Source organism: Leucoraja erinacea, chromosome 34 (genome assembly GCF_028641065.1).
Source record: "Leucoraja erinacea ecotype New England chromosome 34, Leri_hhj_1, whole genome shotgun sequence".
NCBI classification, from domain to species: Eukaryota; Metazoa; Chordata; class Chondrichthyes; order Rajiformes; family Rajidae; genus Leucoraja; species Leucoraja erinaceus.
In genome coordinates, this window is record NC_073410.1 from 13747506 (window position 1) to 13769937 (window position 22432).

A 22432-nucleotide genomic window follows, 5' to 3' on the forward strand; every position below is an offset into this window, starting at 1 on the left:
ATTCCCTTGACCATCCCGCTGTACTTAGGATGTGGTCTATGGGAACCTCCATCCGTTCCGCCGCTGACGTGGATGCTGCCCTGATAGAATGGGATTTAAAGACATCCGTGTTAATCCCCGCGGCTTTTAAGACCTGTTTCAACCACCTAGATATAGTCTGGCTGGTAACTCGTCCAAAAGGCTTTTTGTGGCTGACCCATAAGGCTTTTTCACTCCCTCTAAGCGTATGGGTTGTGTCTACGTAGTTGTATAGATGGGTCACTACACACAGCCTAGGTTCTGGAGGATAGGCCCGGAAGATTAACGGCGAGTTGGGCATACCTGGCCTGCTTTGTTTTACCAACCCCGGCATGGTAAATGTGATGCAGTCTGGGGTGGTTACCATGTTGTCCAGTCTTAGTTGATGAAGTGACTGAACCCTTTGTGCAGAGACGAGCGCCATGAGCATGAGGGTCTTGAGTGTGGATTGCTCTAGACTAAGGGATCCCACCGGAGGCCAACCTCTAAGGTGTGATAAAACTACACTTATGTCCCATACATGGGTGTATCTGGGTGTAGGGGGTTTTGTATTATAAATCCCTTTGAGGAGTTTTATAACTAGTGGGTGGGACCCAATGCTATGATGTCCTGTGGGCATGAGGTAAGCGGACAGGGCGCTCCGTGCTGCATTGACGGCACTGTAGCTCATCTTTTGGTCATGGTGTAAGTGGGCCAGGAATTCCAACACGTCCGTGATCGAGGCTGTCTTGTATGATGTCCCTGCATCCAAGCAGTACTGCTCCCATTTCTTGATGTAGGTCAAGTACTGCTTCTTGGTAGAGACTCGCAGGGACGCCGACATGGTGGTGATTGTTCGTTCTGATAACCCCAATCCTTGGTAAGGCCTGGTCAGAACCTACAAACCAGGAGTTTCAAATTTTGATGGCATGGATGGCTTATGCCGGATACCGGGTGCGTCAATAATTGTGGGTGGCTGTGAAAAACCATAGGTGACTCTACCACCATGTCGTGGAAAACTGGGAACCATGGTTGGGTAGGCCAGTCGGGTACAACCAGAATACCTGAAGCCGAGTCTGCCTGTATTTTCTGGAGTACCCGGCTGATGAGGCAGAAGGGAGGGAAAGCATAGAAGAAGAAATTTCCCCAATCCAGCGTGAAGGCATCTACCGCTGCTGCCTCTGGGTCTGGTTCCCAAGCCACATACATGGGTAACTGGTGATTTAATCTAGACGCAAACAAATCTATATCTGGCGTACCATATTGCTTAACAATTCTAGCAAATATTTTTGGGTCTAACATCCATTCGATGTTATCATTGAATTTTCGTGACCTGGTGTCCGCCACTGTGTTTAGCTTGCCTGGTAAATAGGCAGCTGATAGCCAAATATGTCTCTCGACACACCATTGCCAGATTATAGTAGTCAATTTGTCGCATGATACTGATTTTATGCCACCCATGTGCTGGATGTAAGTCACCACCGTCGTGTTGTCAATCATTAACCTGACATGCACGTGCCTCATATTGGATGCATATGCTTTTAGCCCATAAAAGGCGGCCAGCATCTCCAAATAATTTATGCCTAGTGATTGTAGTAGCGATGCCTCTGAATTAGTCCATCTGCCACCTGTGCTGGATATAGAGTTAGTAGCTCCCCAGCCTAAAGCACTGGCATCCGTCGTAATGACTATGTTAGGATTGGTGACGGCGATAGGACTGTAACTGTGCCAAATGTTATCTACCCACCACTGAAGTTCTGATATGGCTTCAGCGGGTAAACCCATAGTTCGATCATAATGCCCCCTATTTTGACGTAGTGCATATGTCCTTGCTCTCTGTAAATTTTGATAATGCAAGGGGCCATATTGTGCAGCTGGAAATGCTGCTACTATACTACCAATGACTCTGGCAACATGCCGGATCTTTGGTTGTGTTTTTGTGATTAAGTTGTTACATGCTTGTGCTAATGCAGCCTTTTTGTCCCTTGGCAGAGTGACAGTCATACGGATAGAGTCGATGGTGAAGCCTAGATAGTCCATGTTAGTTGTTGGCTTCAATACTGATTTATCTGGGTGTAGAACAAATCCCAATGTTTCAAGGAGCTGTTTAGTAGCTAAGACTGCTGCGACAGCTAGTTCCCTGGTTCTCCCCATTATGAGAACATCATCCAAATAAGCCATGACTAAGTGTTTTTGTTCTCTTAATTTTTTCATGGCTACTTTAAGAATTTTAGTAAATAATCTGGGAGTTGTCGTTAAACCATTGGGTAATGCTCTATACTGCCATAGTTGCCCCATCCAGATAAATTTCAGATATCTGAAATGATCCTTATGAATGGGTACTAAATAGTAAGCATCCTTAATGTCTATGCTTGCCATGAAGTATCCCTTGGAGATCAGTTGTCTGGCAGTAACAAATGTCTCCATTTTGAAATGTTGATACTCAACAGATTGATTTAGTGATGTCAAATCAATGATAATGCGACATCCACCATCTTTTTTGGTTCTGATAAATATATTCGATACAAATTCCAATGGCTCGTGTCTGGCCCTCTCAATGATGCCCTTGGACACGAGCCTTTCTAATTCAGCTTGTCCTTCTACCTTCTCTAATTCTGTGGGAAGGAATACCCTTTGGGGTATGTGCTGAACCGGCGGTTCTATGCCTGGTTTAAATTCAATTTTGTATCCACTGATACTGTTGAGTATAAACTTGTTGTTAGTGATAGAGCACCAAACATGTTTGAAGAACCTTAAACGCCCTCCTGTTAGTACAACACCCTTTGTCTGTGTATGTTGACAGGAACCAGACCCACCTACCTCCATGTTCATTTCTGGGGGCGTCTGCGATGATGGGTTTGGCCCGAGGGTGTCCTTGTTGGTGCTGTGGTGGGGCGGCGTATCTTCCCACGGCTCCGCTCTGGGCCCCGCTCTAAAAAAGAGCTCTGGGGGTAGTGGGAAGCGGTCACCAGGCTTTCACCAGTTCGGTATCTGCTGGTGGATGCCGAGGCATGCTGCCAACTGGGTGTCTTCACCCTGCTCGGTCCTGGTCCTGCCCTCATGAGGCCTACAGGTTTGGCAGCCTCTTCCAGCTCCTTGAGCCTTTTCCCCAAGTCGGCCCCAAATAGCAGCGCCTCCTTCTCTGGCGCTGGAGCTTTGCAAAGCCCCGCGTATTTGGGGTTGAGGTCAGGCCTGATGTTTTCACGCCTCAAGTTGTTTAATTCAAACTGCGTGTTGCACATCAGGGCTAGCACGTCCTGCTGAGGTGTAGTGAGCTCCACGTTCTCCGTGGACCGAGCAAAGGCGGTGATGGCTGCGGTGTGGAGCTTCAGGATACGCTGCATCTTCAGCTCTTGTGTCCTGATATGCTGGCCCAGCTGGCTCCATATCTGGCCGTTTACGGTCTTCACTCGAAGCGCTTCGCAGTTTTCAGGCGCCGTGTATGTGTCGAGGGCCTCTTGAAGGACTTTCTCCTGTAACGGTTTATTGGAGAGCCTGTTTATACTAGCCGCCATTTTTGGCTCTAGCATCCTTCCGGTCCTCGGGGGCGCCGCATACCTGCTGACTACACCCAGTAGCTCTTCTTCCTCCAGCTCGCCTGGCATGCTTGCGCAGTCGTCCGCCTGCCCTTGTGATAGGCCAGCCCAGTCCTGGCCTCCCTTACTGACCTCAAACAAGGAGGGAACAGAAGGGTGTGGTGATTGTTTGGAGGAGGCCAAAGCCCGTCCTCCTTGGAGATGCCTTGCCTGCATCTCTTGCTCAAGCATCTGCTCGAGCAGCTGCCTCATGCAGCTTAAGCGGCTGTCTCCCCGTTTCGCCGGTGGAGAGTGTTCCCGTTCCTCCGACAAGTCGGAGGCCACCGGCCGGTCCGTTTTCCGGGTAGATTTTCTCCCTGTGCGGGGCGTCGAAGTCGGCGGCCCAGGGAGCGGCTCGGCGTCGGGTGTGCGGGAGCGTTCAAACAACTCCTCCGCCGCTGGTGGCTGCCGCCCAGATGTTGACCCTTCCTCGGGTGGAGTTGGGCAGGCAGTCCTTTTCGTTGGTCGCTTGCGGGTAGCCATGCTAGCGACTCTCTGTAATACAAAAGACTCACTTACCTGAGGTCTTGTCTTTATCCTGCCGCTGGAGAGCCTGGCTCCAGCTGCTGCCGCTGTTGCGCTGCTGGCGTAATGCCGCGCCTGCGCACTGGGTGGGTTCTTCACGTAGTCACTCACGTGACTCCGAAGTAAAATTTAAATTTATATTTAGAGTTTTAAATGGTCTCCAAATTCTTGTGGAGAAGACTATTTAGACTAGTTCTTGACTGCAACCATGTTTTACTGTTTTGGAACTGAAGAGTACATTACCTTGATAACCATCAGCATAGGAACACGTCACACTGTTTGCTCAGTTCCTTGTTCTATTCTCTCCATACCCATTGCAGGACACAATTACAACACTATCTTTACATCACCAACGATGCCACCGTTGTCGGACAAATAACAGTTCAGAATGTAGGAGGGAGATTGAAAATCTGATTGAATGGTACCGGAAAACAATCTTGATCAATGGGGGCAGCACAGTGGCAAAGCAGTAGAGTTGTTACCTAGCGCCAGAGACTGGGGTTCAATCTGGACTACAGGTGCTGACTGTTCGGAGTTTGAACGTTCTCCCCGTGACTGCGTGGGTTTTCTCTGGGTGCTCTGGTTTCCTCCCACACCCCAGAAACATACAACTTTGCAGGTTAATTGGGTTCTGTAAATTGTAAATTGTAAATTGTCCCTAGTGTGTGGAATAGTGCTGGTGCATGGGGTGATCGCTGGTCAGCGAGGACTCGCTGTATCTCTATACTCTAAGGTCAGCAAGACCAAGGAGTTGATTACACCGTTTTCCCAATATTTATTTTATGAGGATATTCACCAGTGTTATCCTATGCATTTAAGAGGGAACTGCAGATGCTGGAAAAATCGAAGGGACACAAAAATGCTGGAGAAACTCAGCGGGTGCAGCAGCATCTATGGAGCGAAGGAAATAGGCAACGTTTCGGGCCGAAACGTTGCCTATTTCCTTCGCTCCATAGATGCTGCAGCACCCGCTGAGTTTCTCCAGCATGTTTGTGTACCTTATCCTATGCATTACTTTACACTGGACTGGAGTCAAGTCCATTTGTTCGTTCAGGCATAATTTTGTGTCATTCACCTTTGGTTCCTTCCTTCCGTTCCACTAACTCCATTACCCCCACCAAGACTTTCCCTGTGAACCTACCTAAATTGTTACGAGTTTCAAAATCCAAGGCACTTTGTTTAGCCAAAGCCATCATTCCGTGACACTCATCACATAGTTTATCTCCAACGTTATATTCATATCTTAATTTGACTTCATATTCATTCCTTAGTTATTCCCTGTTCAAATTAACTAATCTTTTCAGTGGACCTTGAAAGGTTTTATGGTGCTCAAGAGAATTAGAAACCTATTCATTCAACTCTGGGAACAAAATAAGTATGCTTAACCTGAATTCAACAATTTTCTCCATGTTTCTGGCTCCAATGGATTCACCCTAATGCCCCTGTCCCACTTAGGAAACCTGAACGGAAACCTCTGCAGACTTTGCGCCCCACCCAAGGTTTCTGTGCGGTTCCCGGAGGTTTTTGTCAGTCTCCCTACCTGCTTCCACTACCTGCAACCTCCAGCAACCACCTGCAACCTCCGGGAACCGCACTGAAACCTTGGGTGGGGCGCAAAGTCTCCAGAGGTTTACGTTCAGGTTTCCTAGGTGGGACAGGGGCATTAGGTATGGTTAGTATAGTAAGACCTGAGTGATCTCCTGGACAAGTGTCGATCGCCTAGATTGGGGTCGGAGAGGAATTTCCCGGATTTTTTTCCCGAATTGGACCTGGGTTTTTATCCGGTTTTTTGCCTCCCCCAGGAGATCACGAGGTTCTTGGGGTGGAGAGACGTGATAGCGGTATAAAGGGGAGGGTAGTGTCTTGTGTTCTGTGTCTTGTGTCTACTGTTTGTGGGTAAGTGTGTCTGTTTAGTGTTCAGCCATGAGCGAATGGCGGTGCGGGCTCGATGGACCTGGTGGTCTGCTCTCGCACCTACTTTCTATGTTTCTATGTTTCTATTAGTTTTTGGCGGGATTTTCATCTTGTCTTAAGTTTCATCTAGCATAAACAATTATCAAATAACATAAATTCTAAGGCAATTAGCACTATTCCTCTTGGGTGATATTTTCAACCTCATGGTTTTATGGATGACCTTTTTTATATTATCCCTAGAACTACAAGATTTATACTATTTCTCCTAAAACCATTCCAATGGTCAACACTCAGACTGCATAGTTTGTTCTCTCTGAAACCCAATGACTCCCATTGAAACAGAAGCTGGTGTGCTTGTGCTCCAGTGCATTCCTTATGTGTTGTGGCCACTTTTAGCTTCCTAGCTTCAGGATCATGCCAAGCTGCAGCGGCTCCATAAACAGTGCAGCTCATTGCTCACCCAAATTCAAGTCAAGTCAAGTTTATTCGTCACATACACATACGAGATGTGCAGTGAAATGAAAAGTGGCGATGCTCGCGGACTTGTGCAAAAAAACAAACAAACAAACAACCAAACAAACTACAAACAGAATGGAACAGAATCATATATTCTTTTACATATTACATATTGTGGGCGGAAGGAAAAACCCCCCAAAAAACAACAATTAAAAAAAAAAGCAGTAGAGTGGTCCAGTAAAGTTAGTCCCTGGTGAGATAGGAGTTTACAGTCCTAGTGGCCTCTGGGAAGAAACTCCTTCTCAACCTCTCCATTCTCACAGCATGGCAACGGAGGCGTTTGCCTGAACGTAGCAGCTTGAACAGTCCGTTGCAGGGGTGGAAGGGGTCTCCCATGATCTTATTGGCTCTGGAGTTGCACCTCCTGATGTATAGTTCCTGCAGGGGGGGCGAGTGAAGTTCCCGAACGCATTACTCTCTGCAGAGCCTTGTCCTGGGCAGAGCAATTCCCAAACCAGATTGTAATATTTCCAGACAAGATACTTTCCACAGCCGCTGAGTAGAAGCACTGGAGGATCCTCGGAGACATTCTGAATTTCCTCAATTGCCCGAGGTGGTAAAGGCGCTGCCTTGTCTTACTCACAGGTGCTGCAGCGGGTGATGTCCATGTCATATCCTCAGAGATGTGGACTCCCAGGTATTTAAAACAGCTCACCCTATTCAGGGAAGATGAGACTTCATTTTCTTTTCCTTCAGCCCAGTCACATGGGTAGAGCAGCCTTTCCCTCCATGACAGGCTTGCATAAGCTGGAGGCCTTAGAGACTTCCAGGTGAGTTCATGTCGCAGGTATCCAGCTGTGGCTCTGGGGGGGGGTTTCAGTGGGCCGTGTATAAAGAATGCACCACTTATAAACGTCTGACCCCCCTGGGCGAACCCTTCCAAAACCCACTGCATACTAAATCATCTATTCATTCCTTCGCAGTTTGAGGAATGATGTTTTATGTAATTAGTTTACTTTAGAGGTAGAAATAGGTCCGCGACGACCAACAATCACCCCGTACACTAGTACTATCCTACACTCCGGACAATTTACAGAGGCCAATTAACCTACAAACCTTTGGAATGTGGGAGCAAACCAGAGCACCCAGACAAAACCCACACAGTCACAGTGAGAATGTACAAACTCTGTACAGACAGCACCTGCAGTCAGGATCAAACCTGGGTCTTGGCATTGTAAGGCAGCAACTCTACCGCTGCACCACTGTGCCGGTCCTCTTGAAGAACTGGCTGTACATTTGCAGCACTATAAGTTGACACGTCCCATGGAACTTGCAGTGAAACTAATAATAGTCGTTTCAGCACAGCATTACGCAGGTAAACCTAACAGCACTGTTCCATGAACTTCACTAATGAAGATTTCACTTTTTATGTGACTTTAAGTAAATCCTAACTACAGGTGCTGTTTGTGCAGAGTTTGTACGTTCTCCCTGCGAACATGTGGGTTTACTATGGGTGCTCCAGATTCCTCACCACACCAAAAATGTACAGGTTGGTACGTTGATAGGCTTCAGTAAAATTGTAAATTGTCCCTAGTGTGTAGGATAGCGCTAGGGTATGGGCAATGCTGGTCGGCACGATGGGCCGAAGGGCCTGTTTCCGCGCTGCATCTCTAAAACTAAAAACTAAAACAATATCTAAGACAGCATCTCCAATGCATAACCAGCTGATTTAGTTTAGTGATATAGTGCAGAAACAGGCCCTTCGGCCCACCAAGTCTGCACCAACTCGTGTTCCCCGCACATTAACACTACCCTATAGACAAGTTACATTTACACCAGAAATATTAAAAGATCCCAAGGGGGCCATGAACTAAAAAGGTTGGAAACCACTGGTTTAGACAGTCCTTGTGTTTGTTTATTAATATCATGGATATGGGTATTTATTTTATGTGTCCACATGACAGTTTGGAGAGTGCACTGTATGAATTAAATCTTGAATTCTACCCTGCTTGATTTGACATAACCTTCGATAGCATAACCCCGATAGCATTCCATCTATTCATGTTGTTGCAACCTACAAGTCATTCATTCGGATCAGGTTTCAAAGGGCAGACTCCTGCCTGTTACAGGCTGTTCATGACACACCACCAAGCAGTGATAGGACCAAGTGGGACGACACCCACAGCACTAATCTCAAAAGAGTAGTAATCAGCAACTGCGTTCCCAGGTTGGACCTTGTCGTCCTAACCTGGCTTAAAGTTCTCCTCCTCATTCCAGTCAAAGTCCAACTTGGCAAATGATCAAAGGAATAAAGACTAGAGAGATATCAAATAATTACTTTATATTAAACTCAAGGGTTTAAAATAGATAATGCATTCTCGAAACTGCCAGGAACCAGTAATTTAATGAGAATAACGAATTTAAATGACGGTGCAGGTACTTCTGCTAGAACACGATAGTTGTGTTCTGAAGAAAACTCATTCTATAGAAATTCACACCGTATACAGGCAATCGTGCTAATGGGGAATAGGAGATTTGGGGGCTAGAGTGATTCAGATGTAATTAAAAAAAAATATTTTTCCCACAGGATTTAAAAATAATGGTCTTTTCAATAGTAATGTATACTTTCGTTAATGCAAGTTAAAAATACTGAAGGCTATATGTTTCGTTGTTCAACAGAGCTTCGTTGCATGTGTCAATACTAGTGATTGCTAGTCAATTTCAATAATCACCTATGGTTCATTTGATGCAACAATGATCTTAAAAGACAATGGTGCCTGATTACTGTGAAGTAATTACCAGAACATTTTTTCCTAAACTGGTTATATCCAAAATAGTTTTTTTTATGTTTGACAATTTCCAATATAATTTGTAAGTGGTTCTCCATTTTCTGATTGAAATTGCATTGTAACCAATTTGGCCCATGCCATGCAAACAGTGTTCCCTAATTCATCACCCTCGTTATATTAACTTTGTGTTATGGAAACACACATTTAGTAAAGAAATGAAAGTGGAAAGTAAAAACGTAAAAATCCCAGGGATTTGATGGCTCATTCCTACAATGTTAAGAGTTCAGTTGCTTTCAAGGGAATTTTACTGTGTGGAAAACTAAGTTCAGGGTAGAGTGAAGAATGGGACTAACAGTAACAAATCCTGGAAGAACTCCAAGAATCCTGAAAGGAATCCTGGAAGTTATTTGAAGTGCTGCTGCAAGTAAGAATGTTGTTGGTCCATTTTGGTACATGTGACAATAAAATACACTTGACTAATGTGGGAGCTTCTAGCACATTGGGCTTCTTGTGGATGTAACGTGTTATTAATGGTGGGGTCATGGACCAGCCAGTATTTGCCCCTTTGTTGTGCACCACCTCTGGTCTTGTACCTCGATATTAGACGGCAGCCAACAAGCAAATTGGCCTTTAATTTTGTCAACCTGAGCTTAGTTACGCGCTTTCAATCAATGAATAAACACAAGCAGTCAAGGAATGCACAAAACCATGAAAAAGGACTGAAGGCACTTTGCACAGACTTAATCAGTACCGCATTTTCTAATGCAATCAAAGTCGCAAAAACAGCCTAAAACTGAATAGAGTCACAGATTCCTACAGCACGGAAACAGGCCCTTCAGCCGAACTTGCCAATGCTGACAAACCAGGTCAACCAAGGTACTCCATCTACGCGAGTCGCACCTGCCAGCGTTTGACCCATATCCCTGTAGAGCTTTCCTACCCATGTACCTGTCGAAATGTATTTTAAATATTGTTATAGAGCCTGCCTCAACTACCTTCTCTAGAAGCTTGTTCCATATACCAACCATCTTCTGTGTGAAATAATTGCCCCTCATGTTCCTATTCAATCTATCCCCTCTCACCTTAAACCCAAGTCCACTAGTTCTTGATTGCTCTACTCTCGGCAAAAGACTCACCCTCATGATCTTATACCCCTCCATAAGATCAGCCCACAGCCTCGTGCGCTCCAGAACTCGAGGAAAGTTCTAGCCTCCCCAATCTTTCCCAATAGCTCAGGTCCTCAAATCCTGGCAACATCCCAATAAATCTTCTCTTCACTCTTTCCAACTTAACAAAATTTTTCCTACAGCAGGCTGACAAAAACCGAATACAATATTGGAAGTGTGGCCTCTCCAATGTCTTGTACAACTGTAACATGACCTCGCAACATCTATACTTAATACCCTGACTGATGAAGGCCAATGTGTCACAAGCTTTATTGACCACCCTATCTACCTGTGACGCCATTCTCTGGGAACTCTGCACTCCTTGATCCATCCGCCCTATAACATTCTCCAGGGTGGGAGACTGCAACCTCCACGTGGTCCACCCTGTTTCGACGAATGCAATCAACCCGACGTGCACAAACAAGAACAAATAGCACAAGTTGACCTACAACTTTAGGCTGTGAACGCCATACGCAAGAAGAAGATAACATCCTCCAACATTCTCATCAACAATCTCTACTAAATCTGAAAAAAGCAAAATGAATTTGTTATGAACGTGATCACAAACATACAAGTCTAATAAACTGTCAACAGCTTTTTTAGGAACTTCTCCTATTGGAGTCTGGCATATATTCTATTTAGCAACAGGCATGCGAATGTCTGCAGTCACATTTCTATTAAATGAAAATGAAATGAAATGATTCAATTTATTGTCATTGTCAGTGTACAGTACAGAGACAACGAAATGCATTTTAGCATCTCCCTTGAAAGGGAGACACAGGGCGTCGCGGTGTGCCCGCGCCTGCCGCCGTACATCCTGTAATTATATTTACAGGAAAAGGTTGAACTGGTTCAACAGATAAATATTTATCTTTATAACGGAGAAAATAATGGAAGTAAATCCATTAGTCTACTCAGCATTGACTGCCAAAGTAATAATACTTGGCAGTGATTAGCAGAAGTATTTGCAATGATCAGTAATGCGTTTTTTATGCAGTTGGCATGAAGTTATTAAATGGCCCCAAATCTAGGAGCACGGAAATAATTCAATAGCCAACTAGGCAGAGAAACATACAGGTGCTGGAAATACAGAAGTGTGGGTGGCAACGTTTAACAAGTACTGGGACCAGCACCCAGGACTGATATCCAAATGGGGCCTGCACCAACAGGGGCAGCTCAGCTCCCAGAGGCAAGCCATGAACATTGCCTTTTGGTGCAATTGTGCGAGCATGACACTCCACTGCTTCAGAGGAAGGTGTACCCTTAACAGGGACAAGGCTGGGCTGATCGAGGTCACGTGCTATTTGAAACCTCAAATAGTTAGTTTCACTTGCTGATAGACACAAAATGCTGAGGTAACTCAGCGAGACAGGCAGCATCTCTGGAGAGAAGGAATGGATGACGTTTCAGATCGAGGCCCAAAAGTCATAGTCTGAAGAAGGGTCTCGACCCAAAACATCACCCATTCCTTCTTTCCAGAGATTCTGCTTGTCCCGCTGAGTTACTCCAGCATTTTGTGTCTATCTTCGATTAAAACCAGCATCTGCAGTTCCTTCCTACACGGTTTCACTTGCTGTCCTGTCACTGGGCTGGAGCCACCCCAGGGGGTTACGAATGCTCAGATGCCCGAACCTCCAGACTCAGAAACAGCTTTATTCCCAGAGCTATACGGCTCTGAACCGGCCCTGCTGAGTGCCCCCCATCCCCCCTGGACTGTCTCCCTCGGATGGTCACGTTGCACAATTTATTTATTTATTTTCTTTTTCTTTTACATCAGTTGGAAGCTGCATACTAAATCTCGTTGCACTGATGTGCAATGACAATAAAATATATATTATTATTATTATTTACAGACCCCCATTTTCCAGTTCCCGTTTACTGGGATAATCAGGAACGGGACTCAAATCTTTCACCATCTTATTTAGAAGCAGCAGTTTTTAAATCACAAATCCAATGACTCTTTTAAATGTAGCTACAAGGAAACAGAACAGCTAATTATTTTAAATAAATCAATCTATGCCATGGTTAAATATGTTTTTGGATGTTTTATCTAAATTTTCTAAGTTTTAAACATTACAAATTTACATTAAGCATTAATGTCAAGCAAACAAAAAACTTTTAACCAAAATGGATTGATTCACCTCCATTCTTCAGTTGTTAGATTCTCCCAATTGGCCACTACACTGATGTATTACAAGGTCACCCCTGCCACATCAACCTCTCACCTGCGTAGTCATGTCTATCATGCCCAATGGTGAAGTTTCTAAAAATATTTAGAAAGTCGGTCTTGAGTTAGTTGTCATAAGGAATAGGAGTAGAATTCGGCCATTCGTCCCATCAGGTCTACACCGCCATTCAATCATAGCTGATCTATCTCTCCCCTTAACCCCATTCTCCTGCCTGTTCAAATGCCTTTTCAATTTTGTTACAGTCGCTCCTCTGGTAAGATTTGGGCAGTCACGGTGGCACAGCGATAGAGTTGCTGCCTTACAGCGAATGCAGCGCCGGAGATCCGGGTTGCATCCCCATTACAGGTGCTGTCTGTATGGAGTTTGTACGTTCTGCCCGTGATCAGCATGGGTTTTCTCCGAGATCTTTGGTCTCCTCCCACATTCCAAAGACATACAGGTTTGTAAGTTAATTGGCTTGGTAAATGTAGAAATTGTCCCTCGTGAAATAGTCATAAAGAAAGCCATCAACGGCTCCACTTCCTGAGAAGATTACGGAGAATTGGTATGTCAAGGAGGACTCTCTCGAACTTCTACAGGTGCACAATAGCGAGCATGCTGAACGGTTACATCGTGGCTTGGTACAGCAACCGGAGCGTCCAGCAGCAGAAAAGGCTGCAAAAGGTCGTAACCACTGCCCAGTCCACCATCGGTTCTGACCTCCCTACCATCGAGGGGATCTGTCGCAGTCGCTGCCTCAAAAAGACTGCCAGCATCATCAAGGACCCACACCATCCTGGCCATACACTCATCTCTCCGCATCGGGTAGAAGATACAGGAGCCTGAAATCTGCAACATCCAGATTCAGGAACAGCGTTCTCCCCGTGGCCATCAGACTATTAAACACAACTTCAAACAAACTATGAACTATAACAACCTATTGCACTTTATCTGTTTACTGATGTGTGTGTATATATATATTCTTGGTATATGGACACACTGATCTGACCTGTATTTATGACTACAATATCCAGTTGTGCTGCAGCAATGCAAGAAATTCATTGTCCTATCTGGGACACATGACAATAAACTCTCTTGACCCGACTTGATAGTGGGGTTCGGATAGTGTTAATGTGCAGGGATCGCTGGTCGCTGCAGACCCGGTGGGCCGAAGGGCCTGTTTCCGTGCTGTATCTCTAAACTGAAAGTACAGTACAATCTAACTGAATTTCTTTGCCCTATCCTCTTTCCACTGCCTTGAAAAGATTTCTATCCTTTCAAATATTTGTCCAGCACTCTACTAAATTCTATTGCTGTTATCTTAATGATATGATAACAGCATTACTATAATGTAAATGATATGATTACACACAGGGGAGCAAGGCCAGCAGCTCTGGCAATCTTGCCAGGGAGGTCCTTGAACATAGCACAAGTACGATGATTTCCAAATGCCTGTACTTCAGAAAGGTTTGCAATGTCAGCAAACCACTGAGCCAGTTTTGCCCGCTCCAGTGGCTGAACAAAAGTTATGGAGTTTGGATGAGCTGAAACAGCAGTTCGCAGCAGACTGTAAGATGTTGCAGAGATCAGCCTGGAGTTAACCGGAGGCTAGGAAGATGAATAAGATGATGACTTTATCTTTAAGTGCAGTTTGGGCACATGTGCAAGCAAGCCTGTGTCTGAAGAGTGTAGGAAGGAACTGCAGATGAGGATTTAAACCGAAGATAGACACAAAGTGCTGGAGTAACTCAACGGGACAGGCAGCATCTCTGGAGAGATGGAATGGGTGACGTCTTGGAGAGATGGAATGGGAGACCCTTCTTCCGAATAAATTATCAATGGATTTGCTTCTTCTGAAGAAGGGCCTCGAACCAAAACGTCATCCATTCCTTCTCTCCAGAGTTGCTGCCAGTCCCACTGAGTTACTCCAGCATTTTGTGTCTATCTTCTGTATCTGAAGGTGTAAGAGTTCACGGATGGACCTCATCTCGTAGGCGGCGCGACTCTGGTCAGCAGCGGCCTCTGCAGCCTGTCCGCGTTTTATTATTTTTTGTCTGTGTTTTTATGTAGTTTTTGTTATTTTATGTTGGGGTGTGTGTGTGGGGGGATGGGGGTGGGGTGGGGGGGAAACTTTTGAATCTCTCCCTGCACTGGAGACCCGACCTTTTCTCGTCGGGTTTCCGTTGTCGTTGGGGCCGCAACGAGGAGCGGCCTCCAACGGGAAGAAGCCGGGGACTCTGGTGCCAACTCACCGTTGCCGTCGCGGAGCTGGCCGAGACCAGAGCGGGTGGAGCGGTGGAGGAGCGCTGCTGCTGCTGCTGCCGCTGCTGCTGCTGCTGCCGATGCCGCTGCTGAGTCGGAGGCTGCTACTGCGGGTCTGCGGACGGCGGCACCGGGAGCCCGCGGATCCCTGGAGGGAGACCGCTTTTCGGGGCTCCTGCAACGGCGAATTCTCCCGCCCGTGTTGCGGGGTTGAAGAGCTCCTGGAGCGGGGCCTAACACCATTGCCCCGCGCGGCTGGAACGGCCGCGGGACTTTGCGAGCGCACACCGGGGGCTCCAACACCAAGACCCGGTGTGCGACCTCGCACCACCCGGCGTGGCTTTAATGGCCGCGGGACAATCGCCATCGCCAGCCGGGGGCTTTGACTTTGACTCTGACATCGGGGGGGGGGGGGGAGAGTGCAGTGGAGAGATAAGTTTTTTTGGCCTTCCATCACAGCTATGTGATGGATGTTTATGTAAAATGTAATTATGTTGTGTCTGGGGTCTATTTGTGTGTAATGTATGGCTGCAGAAACGGCATTTCGTTTGGACCTCCAGGGGTCCAAATGACAATTAAATTGACTATTGACTATCTCACCATGGTCACATGGTCCCACGATGCTTCCAACATCTGTGGGCAATTTCAACACCAAGCAGCAAGAGTCAGGTGCAGAGAATACAATTGTAGAAACGTTATTGGAGGTGCAAGAAGTGAGGTTGCAGAGTTCTATGGAGTAAACTGAGAAAGAGTGCAAATTGAGGGCTAGCCCTTTAAATAGAATGGGTTCAATTGATTAATAAAAGCAGATTGATTTGTGAATAGGCAAAATGGTTTTGTTTCACTGAAATTATCAATGGGTTTGCTGTTCTACAATATCTCATGACGACAATTAAACAATAATGAGAAAATAATGAATGGGTGATAATTGCCTTCACATGACAATAAACTAAACTAATCTAGGATTGGACCTGTTCACAACAAGCAGGGCAAATCCAATCCTGGGAATCATCACCCAATCAGCCTTTTCTCAATCATCACCAACGTGATGGGAAGTATGATCAACAGAGCTATCAAGCAGCACTTACTCATCAATAATCTACTCACTGATACCTCATTGGGTTTTGCTAGAACTCAGCTGTTACCTCTTGCCGTCTAATTATTCAAAGGCCTCGTGCTCCTTGACATATATATCTTTATCATTTTTATATAATATAATACCTCTGAGCACTTGTTTTATTCTGGCAAATGCACTCTACATTCCCTTCCAGACCAACATATCTGTCCCAAGATTTGGAGAAGAAGACTTCAGATGTGGTCTAACCAGAACATTGAATATTTGTAGCATAACTTTCAGCTCATTGTTTTCTTGTATTCCCGGTATAAAGGCCCTTTTGGTTATTTTCCATTTCCAACTATTACACTTTAATGATCTGCATACATTGGACCCAAGACATTTCACTGACTCCATCCAACCTTTCACTATTTTTAAAGTGTTCCATCTTTTATAGGTTCAAAGTGGGGATTACCTCACATTTACCTTCATTGAAATCCATTAGTTAATGTATTAATATATTAATGTATACATACATACTATTTACTGTGCCAACTATCGTTATAATATCAGTAAACTTGGAAACAGGCTTCTCCTTGCAATCCAATCATGTTGATAAGATATTGGAGCAGAATTCGGCCATTTGGTCCATCGAGTCTACTCCTCCATACAATCACGGCTTGTCTATCTTTCCCTCTCAATCCCATTCTCCTGCTTTTCTCCCCATAACCCCTGACACCCATACTAATGAAGGATCTGTCAATCTCTGCCTTAAAAATACCCAATGACTTGGCCTCCACACCTACCTGTGGCAAATAATTCCACAGGTTCTCCACCCTCTGACTAAAGAAATGCCTCCTCATATCCTTTCTAAAAGTACGTCCTTTTATTCCGAGGCAATGGCCTCTGGTCCGAGACTCTCCCACTAGTGGAAACATCCTCTCCATAGCCAGTCTATCCAGGCTTTTCACTATTCAATAAGCTTCAACGATGTACCCCCTCACCCTTCTAAACTCCAGCGAGTGCACGCCCAGTGCCGTGAAATGCTCATCATACTTTAACCCAATCATCCCCGGGATCATTCCCATAGAACTCCTCTGGACCCTCTCCAATGCCAGGAGAGGTTCCTTTACCCCAACTTGCCAATGCCGTCCAAGATGTTCGCAAGTCCTGTTTGTCAGCAATCCTCTAAATCCATATACCTGTCCAAGTGTCTTTTCAATGCTGTTATGGCATCTCTCCTCTTACTAAGAGGGAGGATTGGCTGGCAGATGGTCAGAATTAGACAATTACTTAACATTTAAGAATCAACCATTTTATTTTGAAGAACTGGTATGGATGGCGAGGAAACGGCAAAATGTATTTCAGTCGCTAGATTGACCACACAGTTTGGCACCGTGGACATTAAGTAGAATCAAATAACAGTTTGAAGTTCTTTGAAGAAGAAGAACCTGACCAGCTGAGTTACTCAAGTACTTTGACTCACTCTGGACATTAAGTCATACTCTAGTATGCAGTATATCGCATCCGGGCCATTGACAAATTCACACATGCCAAACATTATTTTTAGAATTGCTGACTAAATATTCGCCAGATATAAACAGCGAGCCACCAATACCGGAAGTCCGCGGCCTCCCTACCTGCAGCAACAGCAAGCTGACGAAAATGAACGAACATCCCCGAGCGGCGCGGGAAGCGCGAACCCAACGTCTCTGTACGACGGAAATTACCGGAGATGCCCGAAGTGGCTCCGGACCAGCTTACCACGCCCACTTCGCACCCTCGCCTCTCCACTCGCGCACCACGTGGGAAGTTGAAGTCCCGCCTTCCTCATAGCCCCGCCCTGCCTCCCTCGCCATAAGCGCATGCGCGGTGCTCGGGCTGCCGATGTGAGTGGATGCTCGGGCTGCCGATGTGAGTGGATTGATCAGCCGGCCACGCCCACTCGCCTCTCCTGCCACGGCCGCAATGACGTCACGCGTTGCGTGGGACGGTGAGGCCACGCCCTCCCTGATGTTAACAGATCTGCAGGCCGCGCCCACTTCGCAGCATCATCATGCCGTCATGACGTCACGCGGCGCGGCGTTCTCCCCGCCCCGCCCTCCCCTGGCCCGAGGCGCATGCGCGGTGCTGGGCTGCTAAAACGGGGCGCATGCGGACTGCGGGTTGTTTGTCGTTGAGGCGGCTCCAGTGAAACGGCGGGGCGGGACTGACTGACTGACGGGAACGAGCTCGAGCTCGAGCTTCTCCGTGGCCCCGGCGAGAGACGCTGCGCTCCCTGTCCCCCTTTCGGTGCACGGTGACTCCTGCCCGCGTCCTCTGCCGCCATGTACCGCTACCTAGGCGAGCTGCTGGCCCGAGGGGCCGCCGCTTCCCTGACGCCCGTTGCCGAGGGCGGTGTACAGCGCCTGGGCGGCCCGGCTGCCCTGCACCAATGCCGGCGTTACTCCAGCGAGCCACCCGCGGCCACGGCGGATGCGGCGTGCAACCAGCAGGACGACCCCAACTTCTTCACCATGGTGGAAGGCTTCTTCGACCGGGGGGCGAAGATCGTGGAGGACAAGTTGGTGGAGGACCTGCGGAGCCGGGAGTCGGACGAGCAGAAGCACAAGCGGGTGCGGGGCATCCTGAAGATCATCAAACCCTGCAACCACGTCCTATCCATCTCTTTCCCCATCAAGAGGGACAACGGGGAGTGGGAGGTGATCGAGGGCTACCGAGCCCAGCACAGCCAGCATCGGATGCCTTGCAAAGGAGGTAAGGCAGAGGAATGAATGCACGCCGAGTTGCAAGGACTCTTGCCCCCTTAGGAAGGCAGCTGCAAGGGAGGGGCACTTTTCCTTTGCCGTTTCCATTGACACGGATACGAGTGCTTTATGCACCACAGATTCCCGTTACTGTGAGTCATGTAAGTAGCAGCCCTCCCAACCTCCAATAGGGCGGCATAATAATAACTTTCCAGTTTATCCATAAAACGCACAGTCAAAGGAATGTGATCCTGGCTCCTTCCCACCAAAAGCACCGATGATGTTGTTCTTGGAAAGACTGCTTTGCAGCTATGGGCCAGATATGACAACGGGCCTTTGAACAGTGATCGTATGTGGTTTAATTTTGATAATAAGATGATATTACTAAGACAGGTGACCAGAGGCTCAGTTACAGTGTGGTTTTAAGGAATGGGCAGAAGGGTTTTTTAACTATAGGATCAGGAAACTGAAGACACAATCGCCAGTGGGAGTTTTTTTTGTAAAAATCCGTTTGATTGTGTGTAAGAGGCCAGGGTTGAATATTTATTTTAGAGATATTTCGTTTAGAGACTCAACATAGAAACAGACTGTTCAGTTCACCGAGTCCGCGCCAGCCATCGATCGCCCAGTTCTGTTATTCCACTTTCTCATCCACTCCACCCCCATACACGTGGGGCGATTTGCAGAGCTCAATTAACCTACAAACCCCGCTGATGTTTGAAACCGAAGCATACGGAGGGAAACATCATGCGGTCACTGGAAGAACTTGCAAACTCCACACAGACAGCTCCCGAGGTCCGGATAGAACCCGGGTTTCAGGCCCTGCGAGACACCCCTGTGCTGCCCGAACGAGTAAAGATATTTTGGAAGTTGTAAGGCAGAAATGAGGGGTAAACGAAAGTCGAGGCTATATGGGGATTTGACTGAACAGGTCCAGAATTAAATCAAAGTTTTGGCAACTTGGGTAGAACAAGGGAAGTGAGTCAGGAGTGTACAGAAACAGTCAAACTTAGTACTAGTAATAAAGAACTGCAGATGCTGGTTTATACCAAAGATAAACACAAGTGCTGGAGTAGCTCAGCAGGTCAGGCAGCATCTCTGGGAAAAAATGGATGGGTGATGTTTTGAGTCAGAACTCTTCTTCTGACAGGAAGAAGGGAGCAAAGATCATAGCTCTGATCCGCTCTGAGGTGGAAGTGAGAAAAGACCAGGACCAATCAGTGCCAGCCACAATTGACTTCAGGCGACACAAAATGCTGGAATAACTCAGCGGGTGAGGCAGCAACTCCGGAGAGAAGGAATGGGCAATATTTCGGGTCGAGACCCTTCTACAGGGGCACCACCACCTCCCCTGACATCAGTCTGAAGAAGAGTTCTGACTCAAATTTTAACCAGCATCTGCAGTTCTTTCTTGCACATTTTGACCTCGGGCAGGATGGTTCCCTGGTGGGCCCATTGTTGGTTGGGGAAGGTGTGAACTTGAGGGATATAATGTGGAGAGCCGAGGAACTGGTTAAACAACCAGGGTGGAGGGGAGGAGAATGTAGGTGGATGTTATGTTCTGCTTGGGTCGCTTATAACCCAGTGGTATGGATGTTGAATTCTCTAATTTTAAGTAACTTCTGCCTATACTCTTTCTTCCTCTCCTCCCCCAGTTGTTTAAGCGGTTTCGCAGCTCTCCACATTGTATCTCTCTTGAGTTCACACCTTTGCTAGCCAACAATGGACCCGCTAGGGCACCACCCTGTCGGAGGTCATTTGTGGCTGTCCATAATTTGTCTTGGTCTTTTCTCTAAATTATTAACTATCCATTAATGTGGGCACACGGAAGGGAAGTTTGGTGTCAAATGTTTGAGTGACTACAGCAGTTAAGTCTTTTGGGCAAAATGAGCTTGAAAAGAGAGAATTAAGGAAATAATTGCGAATAAAGTGTGGACTTGGGACTAAGCTGGGAGGGAAAAGCCACCACGGCCAGACATAAAAACAACTTTTTTTTTCCACGAGCAGTAGCTCCACTCAATAACCAAAAGTCTGTAGCCTCCTTTTGCTGTGTTTTTTTCTTTCATTCACATGTGTAAACTATAATGTTTTATTCTTAATGTTTTGTTTTATTCTTAATTTTTTTTAACTGTATGTTGTGATGTGAGTGGAGCACTAAGGCAAATTCCTTGTATGTGTACATACTTGGTCAATAAATTTATTCATTCAATATTGGGAAGTTTGATCCAGTAGACTAGGGACAAAGGAACAAAAATGTGTGGGTGACTTGAGTGTATTCCATCTCAGTAACAGATCCATATGGTACTTGCTTTTGAGGTGGACGAGACATTTTAAAAATAATCCTTCAATAAAGATGGGGCAAAAGATGAAGCCTGCACTGGAGGAATACAGGGTGGTTGAAAAATGATTCAGATGGGAGCATTAAAACGTGAGGATGTGGTTAAGCAGGTTGGTGCCTGCAGCTTGAGATTTTGAATAGTAATCAAAGCAAAATAAGGAGGTTTTATCAGGAGAGAAAAGAAATAGGGTTGGGAGGTTCCTTTGTTTCCTTTGCGGTACTTGCCAAATTCTCTTAACACAATAATAATCAGATCTGCTTCCATTCCCCTTTTGGGCAGTGAATTCCTGATCTTAACTAAGTGCTGCATGAAGATTTTTCCAGTGTGTACTTGGGTTCTTTTGCTCTTTCTCCTCTGTTAATGGAAACTCTTTTTCCTTTTTGCTTTTCTATACACTGGCTGCTTTCAGAATACTTCCATCACCTTGCTCCTCAACCTCTCCAATGAGAACTTCCCCCAGCTTCTCAACTAGCACCATTTAACTAGTCCCTCATCCCTGGGACCATGTCAGTAAATCTTTCTTTTCTACATCATCTGCATCTATCCTTCAGCAGATCCCCAGAGATGCAATCCCCTGCTGCTGTTGAATCGGTGCATATTTATAAAAGTTCTATGTAAGTTTCTTGTTTTTCTAAATAAAACCCTGGCATCTATTTTAAGTATGGCCAGCCCTCCTCGTGCCATCTTATAATCAACTTTGCTTTGCCCAATTTCCCTTTCCTTAATGCTCTGGGGATATTTAGTACCTTCATCATAAATTTGGATTGTTACAAAAATCTCCTATTTGATCCTTAAAACGCCACATCCTCATGCCCTTTGTTAGTCAGACTGTTCTCTTTGTCCCTTTGGAAAGCATCTTTTCCAATGCTGTTTTTTTTTCTCAATTAAATAACAAGAGCAATGGGAGACCTGGAGTCATACAGCATGGAAACGGGCACGATGGCCCAACTTTAGTTTATAGTTTAGTGTACCAAGGCCCAGTAAAAAGCTTTGATTGCGGGATAACCAGTCAGTGGAAAGATTATATATGTTTACAATCGAGCCATCCCCAGTGTACAGATACATGATAGAGGGACTAATGTTTATTGCAAGATAAAGTTCAGTAAACTGATTAACTTGCCCTCTTAGCTTTGCCCTTTGGCAAACTCGCCCATGTCAACCAAGATGCCCCATCTACACTACTCTCACCTGCCAGCGTTTGTCCCATATCCCTCTAAACCTTTCCTATCCATGTATTGTCCAAATATCTTTTGAATGTTATATTTGCTTCAACTATCTCCTCTGGCAGTTCATTCTATATACGTACCACCCAATGTGAAATAGCTGCCCTTCAGATTCCTGTTAAATCTTGCCCTCTCACCATAAACCTATGTCCTCTGGTTCTTGATTCCCTTATTCTGGGTAAAATACTCCATGTATCTACCGATCTATTCCCCTCTG

At 46.0% G+C, this 22432-nt stretch overlaps 1 protein-coding gene across 1 annotated transcript in view; it reads left to right on the forward strand.

Annotated features, from left to right (window-relative positions):
- Nucleotides 1-18087: 18087 nt before the first annotated feature.
- Nucleotides 18088-22432, forward strand: part of LOC129713036 (glutamate dehydrogenase, mitochondrial) — a 63060-nt gene continuing 58715 nt past the window's right edge. The window contains exon 1 of the mRNA XM_055661895.1: nucleotides 18088-18663. Within this exon, the coding sequence (XP_055517870.1) occupies nucleotides 18234-18663 (430 nt within the window). The 5' untranslated portion in view covers nucleotides 18088-18233. The remainder of the gene's footprint in view (nucleotides 18664-22432) is intronic.